This window comes from Microtus ochrogaster, linkage group LG5 (assembly GCF_000317375.1).
Source record: "Microtus ochrogaster isolate Prairie Vole_2 linkage group LG5, MicOch1.0, whole genome shotgun sequence".
Classification (NCBI taxonomy): domain Eukaryota; kingdom Metazoa; phylum Chordata; class Mammalia; order Rodentia; family Cricetidae; genus Microtus; species Microtus ochrogaster.
Genome location: NC_022031.1, coordinates 32,633,538 through 32,650,866, shown reverse-complemented (window position 1 = coordinate 32,650,866; position 17,329 = coordinate 32,633,538). Strand labels below are relative to the sequence as shown.

The 17,329-nt window shown below is 39.6% G+C and overlaps 1 protein-coding gene across 1 annotated transcript in view; it reads left to right on the top strand.

The window, feature by feature from the left end:
• Znf292 (zinc finger protein 292) overlaps nt 1–15,427 on the top strand; it is a 78,618-nt gene extending 63,191 nt beyond the window's left edge. Inside the window, exons 8-9 of the mRNA XM_005361975.3 lie at nt 2,092–2,233; nt 7,422–15,427. Of these exons, the coding sequence (XP_005362032.1) occupies nt 2,092–2,233; nt 7,422–14,519 (7,240 nt within the window). The 3' untranslated portion in view covers nt 14,520–15,427. The remainder of the gene's footprint in view (nt 1–2,091; nt 2,234–7,421) is intronic.
• Nucleotides 15,428–17,329: the final 1,902 nt, after the last annotated feature.

The following is a 17,329-nucleotide window of genomic DNA, read 5'->3' as shown; positions in this document are numbered from 1 at the left end:
AAAAAAAAAAAAAAAAAAAAAGACAAACAGTGTATTTTTGGATATTACAATCTGTGCAAACTGATTATCAAATAGTTCATGCTTTAGTTTTTGAGACTCTGTTAAAGACAGTACAATTAATTATAAAGGATTACTTTGTCAGAAGCTGCTCAACTTATTTTTCCAACCACAGATTCAAATGCATTTTTTATCTGCATATTGTTTATTTTGAGAGACTTAGCACTAATATATGGAAATGTCGTGTATTTACGTCATAGCTGTCGAGGTCATTCCTCTTTGCCGAGTTCTTTGTTGTTCTCTTTTAGTGCATGCTTCCTGGTCTGGAACAGTCCCAGAACTTGTTACAATATCCCTTTGGGAGGCTTAAGCTTATATTGGCTCCTGTTAACTTAAAAAATACTTGATTCCAGCCTTAGATTGGTGTTATCTGAGTCTAACTATTGTTTGTACTCAGTGGCTTTATTAGTCTTTAAAGAAAATTTGCCTTATAGCATTCTAGCATTTAAGAGTATTTGCTAGGGAATACATGGTGTGTGGATGAATATAGAATTGGCAAGGTAAATAAATGGCTATATGATCAAGTACAGCCAAGTTCTTAGTTACTAGGCTTTCCTAAGCAATTGATTCTTATTGTGAATAGAAATTAAATCTTTAATACAGCGGAGCTTACTCTAAAAGTCCAGGGATGACTACTGTGTGTTTATCAAGGATAAGCACATTTTGGGAGCATAAGATAATATGAAAGTCAGTGACAACTAGAGAATCATTGTGAGATTGGTTTAAGAAGTCATCAAAGTGAAATTTTTTATGATACACAGATGCGGTCCGTTATCAATTCTGAAGGTCAACATGAAAACCTTCATGTTTAAAAAATAGTTTGAAATGCACACTTGGAATTGTTTGAAAAATGCATAGAGAGAACAACATAGCAGGAAGAAAGTAGAATTGCAGAGCTTAGACAAACACTAGAGGTTATGTGTATGGCATGTGGCGATGGAAATGTGAAGGAAATAGTTATCAGTTTCAACTATAATAAAAAGTTAAGGAAGGCCTTTGGGTAACAGTGTATTCAAGTAGAAAGATGGTGAAATGGGAATAATGACAGACACCATTTTTATGCACAGTCACCCATTGCTTAGAGAGAGGATGCATCCTAAGAAATGTGTGGTTTTGAGCAGGCAGCAGTGGTGCACCGCACTAGAATGAATGATGCTACAGATCAGTTAAGCTGTATGCGGCCTACAGTTAACTGAAATGTGTTACAGAATTCACAGCTCTACTAAGGCTCAGATTTTACAAGAGTCAAAATAGGGGAGACTTAAAAAGAACTGGAAAGGTGAAAGTGGCCAAATATACAGGCAGATCTTGAGGTCCTCAATAGATGTTAGCGAGCAGTGAAGAGGGCAGAGTTTTAAGGAGCTGGAAACTGAGGAAAACATTAGCAGAGGCTGGTGTTGAGAACAGTTGCTGAAAATGTTTAACATGCAGGGAAATAAATGAAGGATAGAAGAGAAATTGATTCAGCAAGAGTATTTATCATTTTATTTTCTGTTACTACATTTAGATAAGCTTAAATTTTAATTTCATTTTTTAATTTTCTTTTTATTTAACCTTTATGGCACAAATGCATGTTTTTCTTTTGGGATCTGTGTGATCGCTGGTTCTTCCGTTCATTCTTCTGGGTACATATTAATTTAGAAGATCCATGCTTTAAGGGTCTAGCACCGAGGTACACTGCTAATCCTAGGTATTTTATGTTCTTAATCCTTGTTAGGGATTATGCGCACTTCGTATTTTTATATTATGTAGTTAAATGTCCAAGTGTAACTCAAAGGTTCTCATGATACAACCTTTTTAAGTGTTAGGTGTTTTCGTAATAAAAGAGTACGACTTTGAAAAATACTACCAATAAAGTGAAAAACTGCATCTGATTTTTATTTTTTTTGGTCTTCAGAAATTCTGGGTGTAGATTTACGTATACTTAGGCATACAAAGTAAGTTTTAATTTCAAATGTAATGGCTGAACTGACAGTCTCCATGATTATTGCGTTAACTCCTTCTGCTTACTTTTTAAACTTTTGTTTTTTTAAGGGAACTCACCTTGTTCTGGAGTAAACTACAGCAGAGGGTAGAACCATCAGTTCAAGTGTACCTTGAGAGGTGTCGCCAGCTGTCCATGTTAACGAAGACTGTATATCACATTTTCTTCCTGATTAAAGTCATTAATTCAGAGGTAAGAATAATCAAGATATCATCCCTTCATTTAAATTGTATAAATTATCTTTAATAAGATCTTAATGTAGTGATCTTTTATGTTTTAACAAATAAAGTTTGCTTGAAGATCGGCATACAGAGCTAAGCCACTAGAAGCCGGAGAGTGGTGTCACATACCTTTAATCCCCATACTCGGGAGGCAGAGGCAGAGGGAGCTCTGTTAGTTCAAGGCTACCCTGGGCTACACGAGATTGAATCTGTCTAAAAGAAAAACAGAGCTCACACAAAAGTCATCCCAGCACTTAGGATAGCACACTTTTAATTCCAGCTCTAGGGAAGTGGAGACAGGAGTGATATGGCTGGGTGAAGAGAATATAAGGTAGAAGGAGACAGAAGCTCAGTGCAGCCTGAGGTCTGGTAGAGACAGATGGAGTTTGGAGATGTAGTCTGAGAACAGGATCACCCCTTTGGTCTGAGCATTGGTAGAGGCAAAAGAACACTCTAGTGGCTGGTTTCTCTGCTTCTCCAATCTTCAACATTAGCCCCTATATCTGACTCTGTGTTTTTGTTATTAATACCAGTTAGAATTTGTGCCTCATCTTAACTTTGTTATTTTGACACTTCTTTCAGTGATTTTTTTAAAATTTCATTTTAGTGCTTTGGGCCTTGATTTTTCTTATTAATCCTTTGAAATATTTGATCCAGAGTATCCTAAAATGCCAGGGTCTAGCCTCAGCTCAGGTTCAGGTCCTGAGGCAGAGAAGGGGCATGGGCACAAGGAATACTTCTGAGCCCTAAGTGGATTGCACTCAGGTAGTTCCAAATATCTCAGGCTCTCTTATTTACACTTAAACAGAGTTTCTCTTACCAGGGTTACACTCTGATCTTTAGGCAATCTTTATTTGATAGATCATAAAGTATCACTATAAACACACAAATGAATGGATGGATGAAAATTTATCTAGTAGTACAAATAATGGAAGTGAATAAATCTATAAAGGCACAATAATAAAGCATGACTAACACTTTGCCTTTGCTGTGAAGAGATACCATGACCACAGCAACTTTTTGTTTTCCCTCAAAAATTATTTATTTATGTACACTGATGTTTTGCCTGTATATATTTTGTGTGATGTTGTTGGATATGCCCCGAAACTGGAGTTACAGAGAGCTGTGAGCTGTCATGTGGGTGCTGGGAATTGAACTAAGGATTCTGGAAGAGTAGCCAGTTCTCTTAACGGATGAGTCCCTGACCACAGCAACTCTTATAAAGAAAAACATTTAATTGGGCCTATCTTACAGTTCACAGGTTTAGTCCACCATCATGGTAGGGCTTGGCTGCATGCAGTCAGACATGGTGCTTGAGAAGTAGCTGAGAGGCAAAAGGAAGTGCTCTGAGACACTACCTGGTATCTTGAGCATATAGGAGACGCAAGCCAATGCTCTCAGTTACACACCTACTGCAGCAAAGCCTGTAGTACCGCTGCCATTGAGCTTACGGGGCCAATACTCTCAAAATACACACTACTTGACGAGGATGCTATTTAAATGACCAGATTTAAAATAAGTCAGAACTTTTGGAAATGCAGAAACCTAGTAAATGAAAATGTAAAAACATCCTAGGCAGAGTGCAGAGGTGAGCAAGTGAAGAACCTGGTGAGCAATGCACATTTGAGCCCACACACTACCAGAGATCAGAGTCTTGTCGCTGAGCTCTACTCCTAGCTTGATTTTCTTCGGGTAGCCTACAGGAATTCAGCTCTTTTCTGGTTAAAGTATTCGGAAGACATCTTCTACAGGTATGATCATTGCATAGATCCCAAAAAATTCAGCATGACAATGGGTTATTTTAACTGTGTAAAAATTCTTTTGAAAGGTGAAATAAAAAATAAATAAAGCTCACTGCTTTAAAAATTGTCTTTTATTGCCTGTTTTTAGGTCAGTAAGTCTTAAATATATTTTTATATTTATTTTGTCCTGAAATATTTTTTTCAGTAGTGAAAACTAATCATATCTTTTTACTGCCCAGCTCTTCATCTCTATGTCAGCCTTTCTAAACTCACCTTCATTTTTCATTTTATATAATATGGTACCACAGTCAAAAATAAACTGAAACAGGGCGATAAGTTTCCTAGGATATTAGTGTAGTTTTAATAGTCATCTTGTGTTACTACTAAACATCTCACTTAGTCTGCAGTGTGGCAGAGCAGAAGGAACTGGGAACCAGAAGTCAGGTTAGCTAAGTACCAGTCTTACCTTACTACCGACTACCTCGATCAGCTTAACTACTCTGCGGTTCATGTCTTAATTAAAGGGATAGTGCAAAAGGACTGTCCACCTTGTCCTTTCTCCTTCCATGTTAGTCCAGGCTACTGGGCCTCATGTTGGGAAAAATTGGACTAGAGCTTCTCTCTGATAGATGACTGCCATATTTTATGTGCCCAGTGGTTGGTCCTTCATAGTTAATAGAATGCTCTCACTCTTAAACAGTTTTGTTAGTAGTGTGTTTTGATTCATTCAGACAGGATCTCAATATATAGCCCAGGTTGGCTTGGGACTTGATATACAGGAGCTCTGGATCATCCTGTCTCTACCTCCCAAGTGTTTGGATTGGAGATATGCTCCATATCCAGAAGGATGGTTTCATGAATCTTTATTCATGTAATAGTTTTCCTCATATACCTCATATAGACTTGAGCATTATAGCCCTGCCCTTAAAAATCTCATGATTTGTTGATAGAGGCTGATACACGAATAATTGCAGTGTACACCACAGACCTTTCTGCTGCAGTGTAGTATGAGACTTCTAGTACATTGATAACTAGTGGCTTATAAAGCAGCTACTACGTGAACAACACCAGGGAGTTGTCAACCCACTCTCTGTGCTAATACTCAAGTAGTCTAAACCGAGGGAGGGAAGACAGTTCGTACTCACAGGAAAAGCATAAGAGGTGTCAAGGCAAACAAGAGAATGGAATATTTGAGAAACTATGGATAGCTGCTTATTTAGGGTTTCTGTGGCTGTGGGAAAATGCCATTACAAAAGCAGCTTAGATAGGCAAGGGTTTATTTGGTTTATACTTGCTTATCACGGCCTATCATAGGAAGGCAGGGCAGGAACCTGAAGGTAGGGACTTAAGCAGATGTTATGGAGAAGTGTTGCTGACCTGGTTTGTTCAACCTGCTCTTAGAGCTTGCAGGACCACAAGGCAGGAGTGACAGTTCCAGCAATGAGTTGGGGCCCTCCCATATCAATCATCAGTCATGAAAATGTATAACAAGCTTGGCCACAGGCTGATTGGCTGGGGTTATTTCTTAATTGAGGTTCTTTTTTTCCAAAATGATCCTAGCTTGTATCAAATTGATATAAAACTAGCCAGCACGCTTGCCTGAGTTATAAGATGCTTGGTTAGTAGGTGTAGCACTAATAATAAAAAAAAACCCAGAGTCAGATATTGGGGTTCATCCCAAAAAAAAAAAAAACAGAAAAGAAAGGAGCCAAGCCACTAGCAAAGTCTTACGTCTACCAAGGCTAGGTGATCACAAACTAAGCAACCAGGCTCTCCTCTCTTTTTATATTTCCTCAAGTGCTTGGATTAAGGGTGTGTGACTCCCTAGTACTGGGGATTAAAGGTGTAGGCCGCCACCACCTGGATTTATTTCTGCACTTATCTTGTGTAGTCAGTAGTGGCCTTGAACTCACAGAGACCCAACAGACTCCCAAATCCTAGGATTAAGAGTGTGTATCAACCATCACCTGACCTAGAAGTGGTTTTAGCTTTGCCTCTGGTCTTCAGGCAAGATTTATTTATCAAAATACAAATAATATACCAGTACACGCAGGAAAGACAAATAAGGCCAGAACAGAGTGGAAGCCAAATTATGAGAACCTTTTTAACCTCTGAGCCATCTCTCCAGCCCCTATGAGAACCTTTTTGTATTCGTAGTAGGCTTAAATTTGTTCTGAAATACACAGGTTAGCCATTTAAAGAATTTTAAACCTGGCTAAGGCATGCATGTTCACTGTGGATGGGTAAGGAAGTGCTGAATGGAATCTCATATGGTGCTCTAAAGTCAACGTGAATGTTAGGTGGTTAGGTCTGAGGTGTGTGGCAGACAGTGAGGTGAGGAGGGGGAAGAGGGGGAAAGGCTGCTAAAGGAATCATCAAAACAAATAAGCATCCTGCCTCTGTTGGAACCTTGCAGGTACTGTTGAGTTTAAAGAGACAGATCTAAAATAAAATTGTCTTCTACATTGTATACTTCTTAGGTTTATACTCCTAAGACTTCAAAATTCAGGTTGTACTGCCAGTACTCACCAGTATTCAGATTTAAGAGGATTTTTAAGAATTAATCACTCATTTTCATTTTATTATAGGGAATGTGTGCAAACTAAAAGTCAATGTTTTAAAATATACCTGTTATGTAACCAGTTTATGATCTGAGTATTGCCTATTGCTTAGTTTTCCAGTATACGCAATGAAAACACTTAAGTTTGGTAAGATTCTTTCTATGTGTGTCGCATTATTTGTAAAATCTTACATGTAGCTGCAACATAAAAATACTTTTAAAACAAGCCAGTTGCTTTGCTAGGTGTCTCGGTGAACAAATGCAGTCTCATTGTTTGTAAGTCTGATCTAGAAGGATCATGAAGTCAGACCCAGCCTGAGCTAATCCTCTGGGCGGTGGTGTTTTACACCTTTAATCCCAGCACTTTGGAGGCAGAGGCAGGTGGATCTCTTTGCCTTCGAGGGCAGCCTGGTCTATAGGACAGTCAGGGCTACACAGAGGAACCCTGTCTCAAAAAATTAAAAAATAAAACAAAACCATTTGTGGTTAGTGGGTTGAAATGAGTCCTTGCCCAGCAGTGTGCACCCATCAGGTATCGCTGGGATTCCTTTCTGCGGTAGCTTTAGCTGTACTTTGTCTTTTGTTTAGAGACAGAGTTGACACTCACACGTTAGAAAAGTCATTTCCTCAAAAGAAACTCATACATTCTCCGACTCTGCATCCTTTCTTAAATTCATTCCCTCCCCCATTGTCTTGTGAGTTCTCTAAATATCACAAGCCTTTTCTAGAATTTTTACTGTCTCTTCTGCCTTTTGACCTACTGTATAAAGGGGATCTGAAAAGTGAAATAATTCCTATGTTTGCCTATATCAGACGAATCTGTGATTAACCTTTTCTGGTTTTTGTTTGTTTCACAGACTGAAGGGGCTGGACTTGCTACTTGCATAGAATTATGTGTGAAAGCTCTTCGCTTGGAATCTACAGAAAATACTGAAGTGAAAATATCAGTTTGCAAGACCATTTCCTGTTTGTTGCCTGATGATCTGGAAGTGAAACGTGCTTGTCAACTGAGTGAATTTCTTATTGAGCCTACTGTAGACGCATATTATGCTGTGGAGATGTTATACAACCAGCCAGACCAGAAATATGATGAAGAGAATCTTCCTATACCAAATTCTCTACGCTGTGAGCTCTTACTTGTTTTGAAAACTCAGTGGCCCTTTGATCCGGAATTTTGGGATTGGAAAACCTTAAAACGACAGTGTCTTGCACTAATGGGAGAAGAGGCATCTATTGTGTCTTCAATTGATGAACTCAATGACTGTGAAGTGTATGAAAAAGTAGATTACCAGGATGAAAGCAGAGAAGCATCTGTGAATGGGGTTTCTTGTGGGCTTGGCACCAATTCTGGCCTCCTGATGGATACTGGTGATGATAAGCAAAAGAAGGACATAAAAGAATTGAAGGACAGGGGGTTCATATCTGCTAGGTTTAGGAATTGGCAAGCCTACATGCAGTATTGTGTGCTATGTGACAAAGAATTCCTTGGACACAGAATAGTACGGCATGCTCAAAAACATTACAAAGATGGGATTTACAGCTGTCCCATATGCGCAAAGAATTTTAATTCTAAAGAAACTTTTGTCCCTCATGTCACACTGCATGTTAAACAGTCTAGTAAAGAGAGACTAGCAGCTATGAAACCATTAAGAAGATTGGGAAGGCCTCCTAAGATCACAGCCACCCATGAAAGTCAAAAGACTAACACTAATAATGTGGCCAAACAAGAACAACGGCCCATAAAAAAGAATAGTCTCTATTCAACAGATTTCATAGTGTTTAATGACAATGATGGTTCAGATGATGAGAACGATGACAAAGATAAATCATATGAGCCAGAGGCGATCCCTGTCCAGAAACCAGTACCCGTTAATGAATTTAATTGCCCTGTAACTTTTTGTAAAAAGGGCTTTAAGTACTTCAAAAATTTAATTGCTCATGTAAAAGGTCATAAGGATAATGAAGATGCCAAACGCTTTCTTGAAATGCAAAGCAAAAAGGTCATTTGCCAGTACTGTAGACGGCATTTTGTGAGTGTCACTCATCTCAATGATCATTTACAAATGCACTGCGGCAGTAAGCCGTACATCTGTATACAGATGAAGTGTAAGGCTGGCTTTAATAGCTATGCAGAGCTGTTGGCCCACCGAAAGGAGCATCAGGTCTTTAGAGCAAAGTGCTTATTTCCAAAGTGTGGCAGAATTTTTTCCCAGGCGTATTTACTGTATGACCATGAGGCACAGCACTATAATACCTACACTTGTAAGGTCACGGGGTGTGGTAAGGTCTACCGTTCTCAGAGTGAGATGGAGAAGCATGTGGATGATCACAGTGCTCCCGGAAACATGCTGCCTTCTCAAGAGCAGCTCGGTTTGTCTGGAAATGATGTGAGTCGGAACCCAGAAGGGAGCACTGGGGAAGAAAGAGCAGTGCTTCCTTCAGAGAAGAATAGCACTGAAAAGGGCTCAGGAGCAGGAAGAGGTGATGGCTGGGAGAAAAGCCAAGCGGGCCAGCTCTCTGCCTCTGAACTCAGGCAAGCTAACATACCATTGTCAAATGGTCTGGAAAACCCTGATAACACAGTTGTTCTTCAGACCAGTGAAGTGGCTGTGTCCATCAAGGTGTCCCTCAACCATAGCACTGAGGGTGACTTTGCCAAGCAAGAAAACCTAGCTGTGGAAGGCACTGGTGAGCCACTGGTGACAGATTTGCGTAAGCCAGGTGAAGGTGCTGCTGTCGGTTTGTGTCATCCATGTCTCCAAGAGAAGACACAGCATGGGCACCTAAGTGAAGCCCAGATGGCCCACAATTCTTTAGCAAATTCCGAATCGCTGAAGATGGGAGATCTTAACCCACAGAACTTAGAAAGACAGGTGAACACACTGATGACCTTCTCTATAGAGAGTCAGGCAGGACTGCTGGACAGTTCGCAGACTTCCAAGTTTGAATGTGGAGGTGATGGGAAGACATCTCCCAACCTTTACGATTTACCTCTGAAGACACTGGAAAGCATTGCGTTTGTCCCATCGCAGCTCAGCCTGAGCAGTTCTTTGGGAGCTCCCTCAGTACCTCCAAAAGCTCCAGCTCAGAAATTCAGCTGCCAGGTCGAGGGGTGCACTCGAACATATAACTCCTCCCAGAGTATTGGGAAACACATGAAAACAGCACACCCTGACCAATATGCTGCTTTTAAAATGCAGCGCAAAACTAAAAAAGGTCAGACATCTAACAACTTAAATACACCAAATCATGGAAAGTGTGTTTATTTTTTGCCATCCCAAGTGAGCAGCTCTAATCATGCTTTTTTTACACCACAGACCAAAGCCAATGGGAATCCTGCCTGTTCAGCCCAGTTGCAGCATGTCTCGCCTTCCATTTTTCCAGCTCATTTAGCAAATGTATCATCTCCATTGTTACCCTCAGTGGAAAGTGTCCTAAATCCAAATCTACCTTCTCAGGACAAGCATGGACAAGATGGTATATTGTGTTCACAAATGGAAAATTTGGCTAGTACTACCTTGCCAGCACAAATGGAAGATCTAACCAAAACAGTTCTGCCTTTGAACATTGACAGCGGCTCAGATCCTTTCCTTCCTTTACCCACAGAAAACAGCTCTCTCTTCCCTTCACCAGCAAACAGTGAGAATAATTCTGTTTTTTCCCAACTGGAAAATAGTACAAATCACTATCCCTCACAGACGGAAGGAAACATGGATTCCTCCTTTCTAAAAGGAGGCAGTAGCGAGAATGGGGTTTTTCCTTCCCAAGCGAGTGTTTCAGATGACAGCAGCAGCGCCGGTGCACAGCAGCCCGCATCTAAGAAGGTGAAAAAGGACCGTGGTCGAGGCCCAAATGGGAAGGAAAGAAAACCCAAGCACAACAAAAGGGCTAAGTGGCCTGCAATTATCAGAGATGGGAAATTTATCTGTAGCAGGTGTTACAGAGCTTTCACGAACCCTAGGTCCCTGGGTGGACACCTGTCTAAACGGGACTACTGCAAACCACTGGATAGAGCAGAAATTGCACAGGAACTTTTACAGAACAACAGACAGCCTTCCCTTCTGGCCAGCACGATTCTCTCTACAAGTGCAGTAAATATGCAGCAGCCACACCAATCTACCTTTAATCCCGAAGCCTGTTTTAAAGATCCATCCTTCCTGCAACTTCTTTCTGTGGAAAATCGCTCATCATTTTTACCAAGTGCATTTCCTAGATGTGATGTGAGTAACTTTAATACCGGTGTTAGTCAGGAAGGCAGTGAAATTATTAAGCAGGCTTTAGAAACTGCTGGCATTCCCAGCACGTTTGAGAGTGCTGAAATGCTTTCTCAGGTTGTTCCTGTAGGCAGTGTCACGGATGGAGCACAAGGAAGTTCAACAGGGATGCCAGGCACAACTGTGACACCCTTGTTACAGACTGTTTGCCACCCAGACAGTTCACCAACTGACCAGAATAGAACACCAAATTCCAAAACTTCCACCATCAAGGAATGTAACAACCTGCCTATCTTCCCCACAAATGATTCACTGCTAAAGACTATTGAAAATGGGTTGTGCGCTGATTCCTTCACTGCTTCTGCTGAGCCATCGCAAGATTTTACCAGCAGTAGCACACATATTCCTGTTGTAAGTGGGCCTCAGAATTCAAGATCCAGTCCTTTGAGTAAAAAAGGAAACAGTGCATCTAAGAGAAGAAAAAAGGCTGCTTCTCCAGTCATTATACCCAGTGCTTCCCAGAATGTGGCATCAACTGACTTGACAGTGGGACTCACATCAGAGAACCTTAAGGTTCCCAGTACCAATATTTGTCCAGAAGTAATTCCAAATTGTCAACCTCGGGTTTTGGTGGAAAATCTCACACAGAAATTAAATAACATTGACAATCATTTGTTTATGACTGATGTAAAAGAGAACTTTAAAGCCAGTCTTGAATCACACACAGCATTAACCCCTTTAACATTAAAAACAGAAAATGGTGATTCCCGAATGATGGCTTTGAGTTCATGCACATCAGTGGATTGTGATTTGCAGGTTTCTGAAGACAATGTTATACAGAACTTTGAAAAGACTCTTGAAATTATTAAAACTGCTATGAATTCTCAAATACTCGAGGTTAAAAGTGGATCTCAGGGTACTGGTGAGACACCACAGGATGCTCAGATAAATTACAGCATGCCGCTTCCTTCAGTAAGCCCTACCCATGACAACAGGTTACCTGATTCTTCTCAGTGTTCCTCTTTCTTAACTGTAATGCCAACAAAAAGTAGTGTTCCTCAGTCTGAAGTGTTACACAAGGAAGATCAAATACAGGACATTTTAGAAGGTTTGCAAAACTTAAAATTAGAAACTGACCTCTCCACTCCAGCTTCCCAGTGTACGCTAATAAACACATCAGTAACAGTGCCCCCTACTCCTACTAAATCAACTCCAAATATTACAGTCCAGCCAGTTTCTGAAATGATACATATCCAGCTTAATGACAGAGTTAATAAGCCATTTGTGTGTCAAAACCAAGACTGTAACTACAGTGCCATGACAAAGGATGCCCTGTTCAAACACTATGGTAAAATCCACCAGTACACTCAAGAAATGATTCTTGAGATTAAGAAGAACCAGTTAAAATTTGCTCCATTTAAATGTGTAGTACCTACATGTACCAAAACATTTACGAGAAATTCTAATCTCCGGGCACACTGTCAGTTGGTGCATCATTTCACAACAGAAGAAATGGTAAAGTTAAAAATAAAAAGGCCATATGGAAGAAAATCTCAGAGTGAAAATTCGTCAGTGCCACAAATTCCTCAAGTGAAAAAACAGGCACTCGTAGCAGAGGAGATAAAAACTGACTTACAGCCTTCCGTGGTGTTGCCAGCAGGGGCAGATGATGCCCTTGGCAATGTAGCAGCAATCCCAGAAAAACAACTTACAGAAAAAAAAAGTCCTGAGAAACCAGAAAGTTCTTCACAACCTCTCACAGTCACTGTCGAACAATATAGTACAGACCTCACAAACCTGAAAGCCAAAGGAAGGAAAAATAAGAGGCATAGAAAAGAAAAGGAAGAAAAAAAAGAGAAGAACCCAGCCTCCCAGTCTGTTGAGTTTCCAGCAAGATACAGTCCATATAAACCTTACTGCTGTGTTCACCAGGGATGCTTTGCTGCATTTACAATACAGCAAAACTTGATTCTTCATTACCAGGCTGTACATAAATCAAATCTTCCTACATTTTCTGCAGAGGTTGAAGAGGAAAATGAAGCTGGCAGAGAAAGTGAAGAAACTGAAACTAAACAATCAATGAGAGAATTTCGCTGCCAGGTGAGTGACTGTTCTAGAATTTTCCAAGCGATCACCGGCCTGATACAGCACTACATGAAACTTCATGAAATGACCCTTGAGGAAATTGAAAGCATGACTGCTGCCGTGGATGTCGGCAAATTTCCATGTGATCAGTTGGAGTGTAAATCTTTTTTTACAACATATCTGAGCTATGTTGTTCATCTTGAGGTAGACCATGGGATTGGAACAAGGACAGGTAAATCAGAAGAAGATGGCATATACAAGTGTGACTGTGAAGGCTGTGACCGGATCTATGCAACTCGGTCTAATCTCCTCCGACACATCTTCAATAAGCATAATGACAAACATAAGGCTCATCTGATTCGGCCAAGAAAATTAACTGGTCAGGAAAATATATCAAGTAAAGCAAACCAAGAAAAATCAAAGCCTAAACATCGGGTATCAAAACACAGCAGATCTGGGAAAGAAGGAATAAAAATGCCTAAGACCAAGCGAAAGAAAAAAAGTAATTTTGAAAACAAGAGTGCAAAAGTTGTGCAGATTGAAGAAAATAAGCCTTATTCTCTAAAACGTGGAAAGCACGTATATTCCATAAAGGCTAGAAACGATGCCTTGTCAGAGTGTACAAGCAAATTTGTAACGCAGTACCCATGTATGATAAAGGGGTGTACTTCTGTTGTTACAAGTGAAAGCAATATCATTAGACATTATAAGTGCCATAAACTGTCCAAAGCATTTACATCACAACATCGCAATATTCTTATTGTATTCAAGCGGTATGGCAACCCACAAGGAAAGGACGCTTCTCAGCAAGAGGATTGTAAAGATAATACAAAAGATCCTGATGCATTTGTGTTAGAGAAAAACGATGATTCAAAAGCATCTTCCATTTCACAGGAAGAAAGTATAAAGGGCGAGAAAGATGAAATGGATGAGCTAACAGAACTATTTATTACAAAATTAATAAATGAAGATAGCACAAATGTAGAAACTCCAGTTAATACTACTTTAAAGGTAAATAATGGTTTTCAGGAAAATAATTCCTGCCCATCAGAAAAACAAAAGACAGGTAATTTGAAGAGAGTTAATAAAGAAAAAGGCATTGTGCAAAATAAAAAAAGAAAGGTTGATAAAACTGAGCCAGAATTACCATTGGAGGTAAATAATACACGGAAGGATGAAGAAACTGCTGTGGCTGTTCAAACCACGGAAGAGCATCCTGCCTCCTTTGACTGGAGCTCCTTCAAGCCAATGGGATTTGAAGTGTCATTTCTGAAGTTTCTGGAAGAGTCTGCAGTGAAGCAGAAGAAAAATACTGACAGAGACCATTCAAACAGTGGAAGTAAAAGAGGATCCCATTCACATTCAAGAAGAAATGTTGATAAGACCACTGTGACTGGTGGGAATCCCACTTGTTCTTGTAAAGAAAGTGAACTCTTTATACGGTTTGCCAATCCCTCCAAGCTTTCATGCAGCGAGAATGTAAAGATTGTTTTAGACAAGACTCTTAAAGATTGCACTGAGCTTGTCCTAAAACAGCTTCAGGAAATGAAACCTACTGTGAGCCTAAAAAAGCTTGAAGTGCGATCAATTGCTCCAGACAGGACTGTTTTGAGAGGCGTCAGCATAGGTAGAGCCACGGGCAGAGGGCAGGACTGAGAGCTGATTCGTGTACTATAAATGCGTATCATTTGTAGTTTATTTTAACTAGAAAGCCATCAAGCATGCTGTAATTGTGAGCTTTTAAATTTGTTGACATGAATTAACCTAGCTTTAAAAAAAATGAGAAAAAAAAAGCCATGACATTTGTCATGTAGAACTTTATTTTATCCCTATGGGACTCGGGCAAAATCAATACTTCAGTTGTTGTAAATAATTGAGTTAAGCCTCAGATTTCTGTCCCCTGTTGTCCTTTCCATGAACTCTACTGACTATCTGTGGGATTGGTGTCTTCTCAGCAGATCACCACTCGTGTATAGCAGCACTCTTTATCTGTAGATAGTTTTTTGTATATATTTATTATTGTAAATCATTTGCTGCCACCAGCAGTCTGGAAGTCTAAATAAGTAAATGATACATTTATATTTGCGATTTTAATTTTAATGAAGTGATCAAGTTTTTAAACTTTTATTGTTTTAAATTAAGAACTTTTTGAACTAAAACTAGAAACTGCCATAGATTTTTTTTTTTTTTTAACATAAACATTTACAAGATGATGTCAAGCTGGTTCGCACGGTAGGCACATTGCAACACTCGGCTTTGGGAACTTGCCATCCTCCATTCCTGGATGGTGTTCGTGTGAAATCAGAGCAGATTCTTTAGTAGTTTTCATAGAGCTGCAGATTTTTTTCCTTTTTCATTGCTTCTAATTGGATAGTTACTTTGAGTCCATGAAATGTAATGGAAATGTGAATAAAGACTTTACTACATTGAAGATTTTCAACATTGGTATTTTAAAGTATCCTTTGTCAATGTGATAGAAACTAGTAGTGGAGCAGTGTAAATACTTAAGGTGGTGGTTTGTGAAGTAGCCCAGTATTGCCTTAAATAAAATCACATTTCAGTTCTTCTTTTGTATGTGATCTTATAAAGATTTTTTTCTTCCCATTTTCTGAGATTTATGGATGGTGTATAGCTTTAAACTGTATAAACTTTTGTGGAAAGAATTTTTTAGACATTTTATAAATTTTAAAATTGGTATCATCAAAGTGAGCCCATCTTGTGTTTATAAAATGCAAGAATCCTTAACATTTATAGTTACATAGATGAGACACTTTCTATAAGGAAGTCATATGTTTTGATTTTACTATTTATAGGCATTGGGTTGTGCAGATTTGTATTTTTCACATTACCTAGTGATGCTATTTTCATTAGATTAGTCTTCATGAACAGTATTAGTTATGATTGATTTTTGTTTGTTCCGTATCTAATTGTAGCTTAGCTTCATTCACCAGACCTGTGCTGCGAGGTAGGAGTTGCTTCTGGAGCACCTATGGCCTCGTCCGAAGCACAGGTGGAGTCGGTACTGGAAGCAAGCAGCCTTTGATGTTTACTTTCATTTCTGTTTGCCCTATTAGCATTGTTGTTTTGTTTTCTTTGGACATACCGTAATGCTGTTCCATTCACGGTGTTAGCCTGAGCTGTGGTGTTGTGGTCACATGGATGTGTGTGTCCCTGTACAGCATCAGACTTGCAGGAGAGAGAAATCACTTCCCTGAAATTGCTGGGACTCTGAATAAGCAAGCGTGGTGAAGGAATGAACTTCATTTCTTTTGGAAATGTTAAAGGTTTAATTATGAAAACATTATAGTTTTATGTGGGGACCTAGTGAGTTCTGTTGAGTAGTTGGTTTCATCTTAAGTTTCTTTTCAATATGCATAAAACTTGACACATTAAAATGTTCCCATTTGGTAAGCCCACTGTTATTTATTAATGTTAAAATAAAGGTGGTTTTCATCGTTGATTTATATTTTTTTAAACAACTGAATAATTTTTTTCTTCATGGGATGTTTCCATACAGTTTTCTTAGGAACACTCCTAACTTGGACGGAATCTTAGCAAAACTCTGAGAGGATGTGGTAGCAGAGAGGTTCATGGCCGCCCTTGTTAGTCCTCACTGCAAGGTGAGAAGGCCACTGCAGAGCCATGGCCCACACATGTAATCCTAGCACTCAGAATGGGTAGAGACAATGTGGAAGGGAATACCTGAATAGTGGGCATTTTCTCTCCTTAGTAGAACATTGACCATAGACGTTCCTTCAGTCATTCTGCTGGAATTCCAGAGAAAAGGCTTGCCGATATTGAGTGGCATTTATTTCAATTCAAGACAGTGTTCCTCTGTGTAGCCCTGGCTGTCCTGGAATTCATTTTGTAGAATAGGCTAGCTTGAACTCAACAGAGATCCACTGGTCTCTGCCTCTGAATGCTGGGATTAAAGGTGTGCACCACCACACTGAGTTTCAGTATGTTCTTAAAATACCTTCTTCCTTCAACTTACATTTTCCCAAGTTTTCATCATTAAAGACCGGAGGGTTTTTTTTCTTATTTTGAATACCAAGAATTTAATAGTACAGTTTAGTACTTTATTATTAAAAATAGCCCCCTTTCCCTAGTTAAGCTTAGCAGTTCTGGAAACTTTTTAGCACTGTTAAATTCAGTTAGGTTTTAAAAGGCTAGGCAAATAAATGTTTTATCAATGAAGAAAAAGGTGGCCACTGAGTGTATTTAAGTTGAACAACTATCCAAGTACGCATTTTAGACAATTGAAATTGTTCAGTGAATAAACTGGGGAAATTGGAGATTCACAAGAAGGCATGTGCCGCCGGGCGGTGGTGGCGCACGCCTTTAATCCCAGCACTTGGGAGGCAGAGGCAGGAGGATCTCTGTGAGTTCGAGACCAGCCTGGTCTACAGAGCTAGTTCCAGGACAGGCTCCAAAGCCACAGAGAAACCCTGTCTCGAAAAACCAAA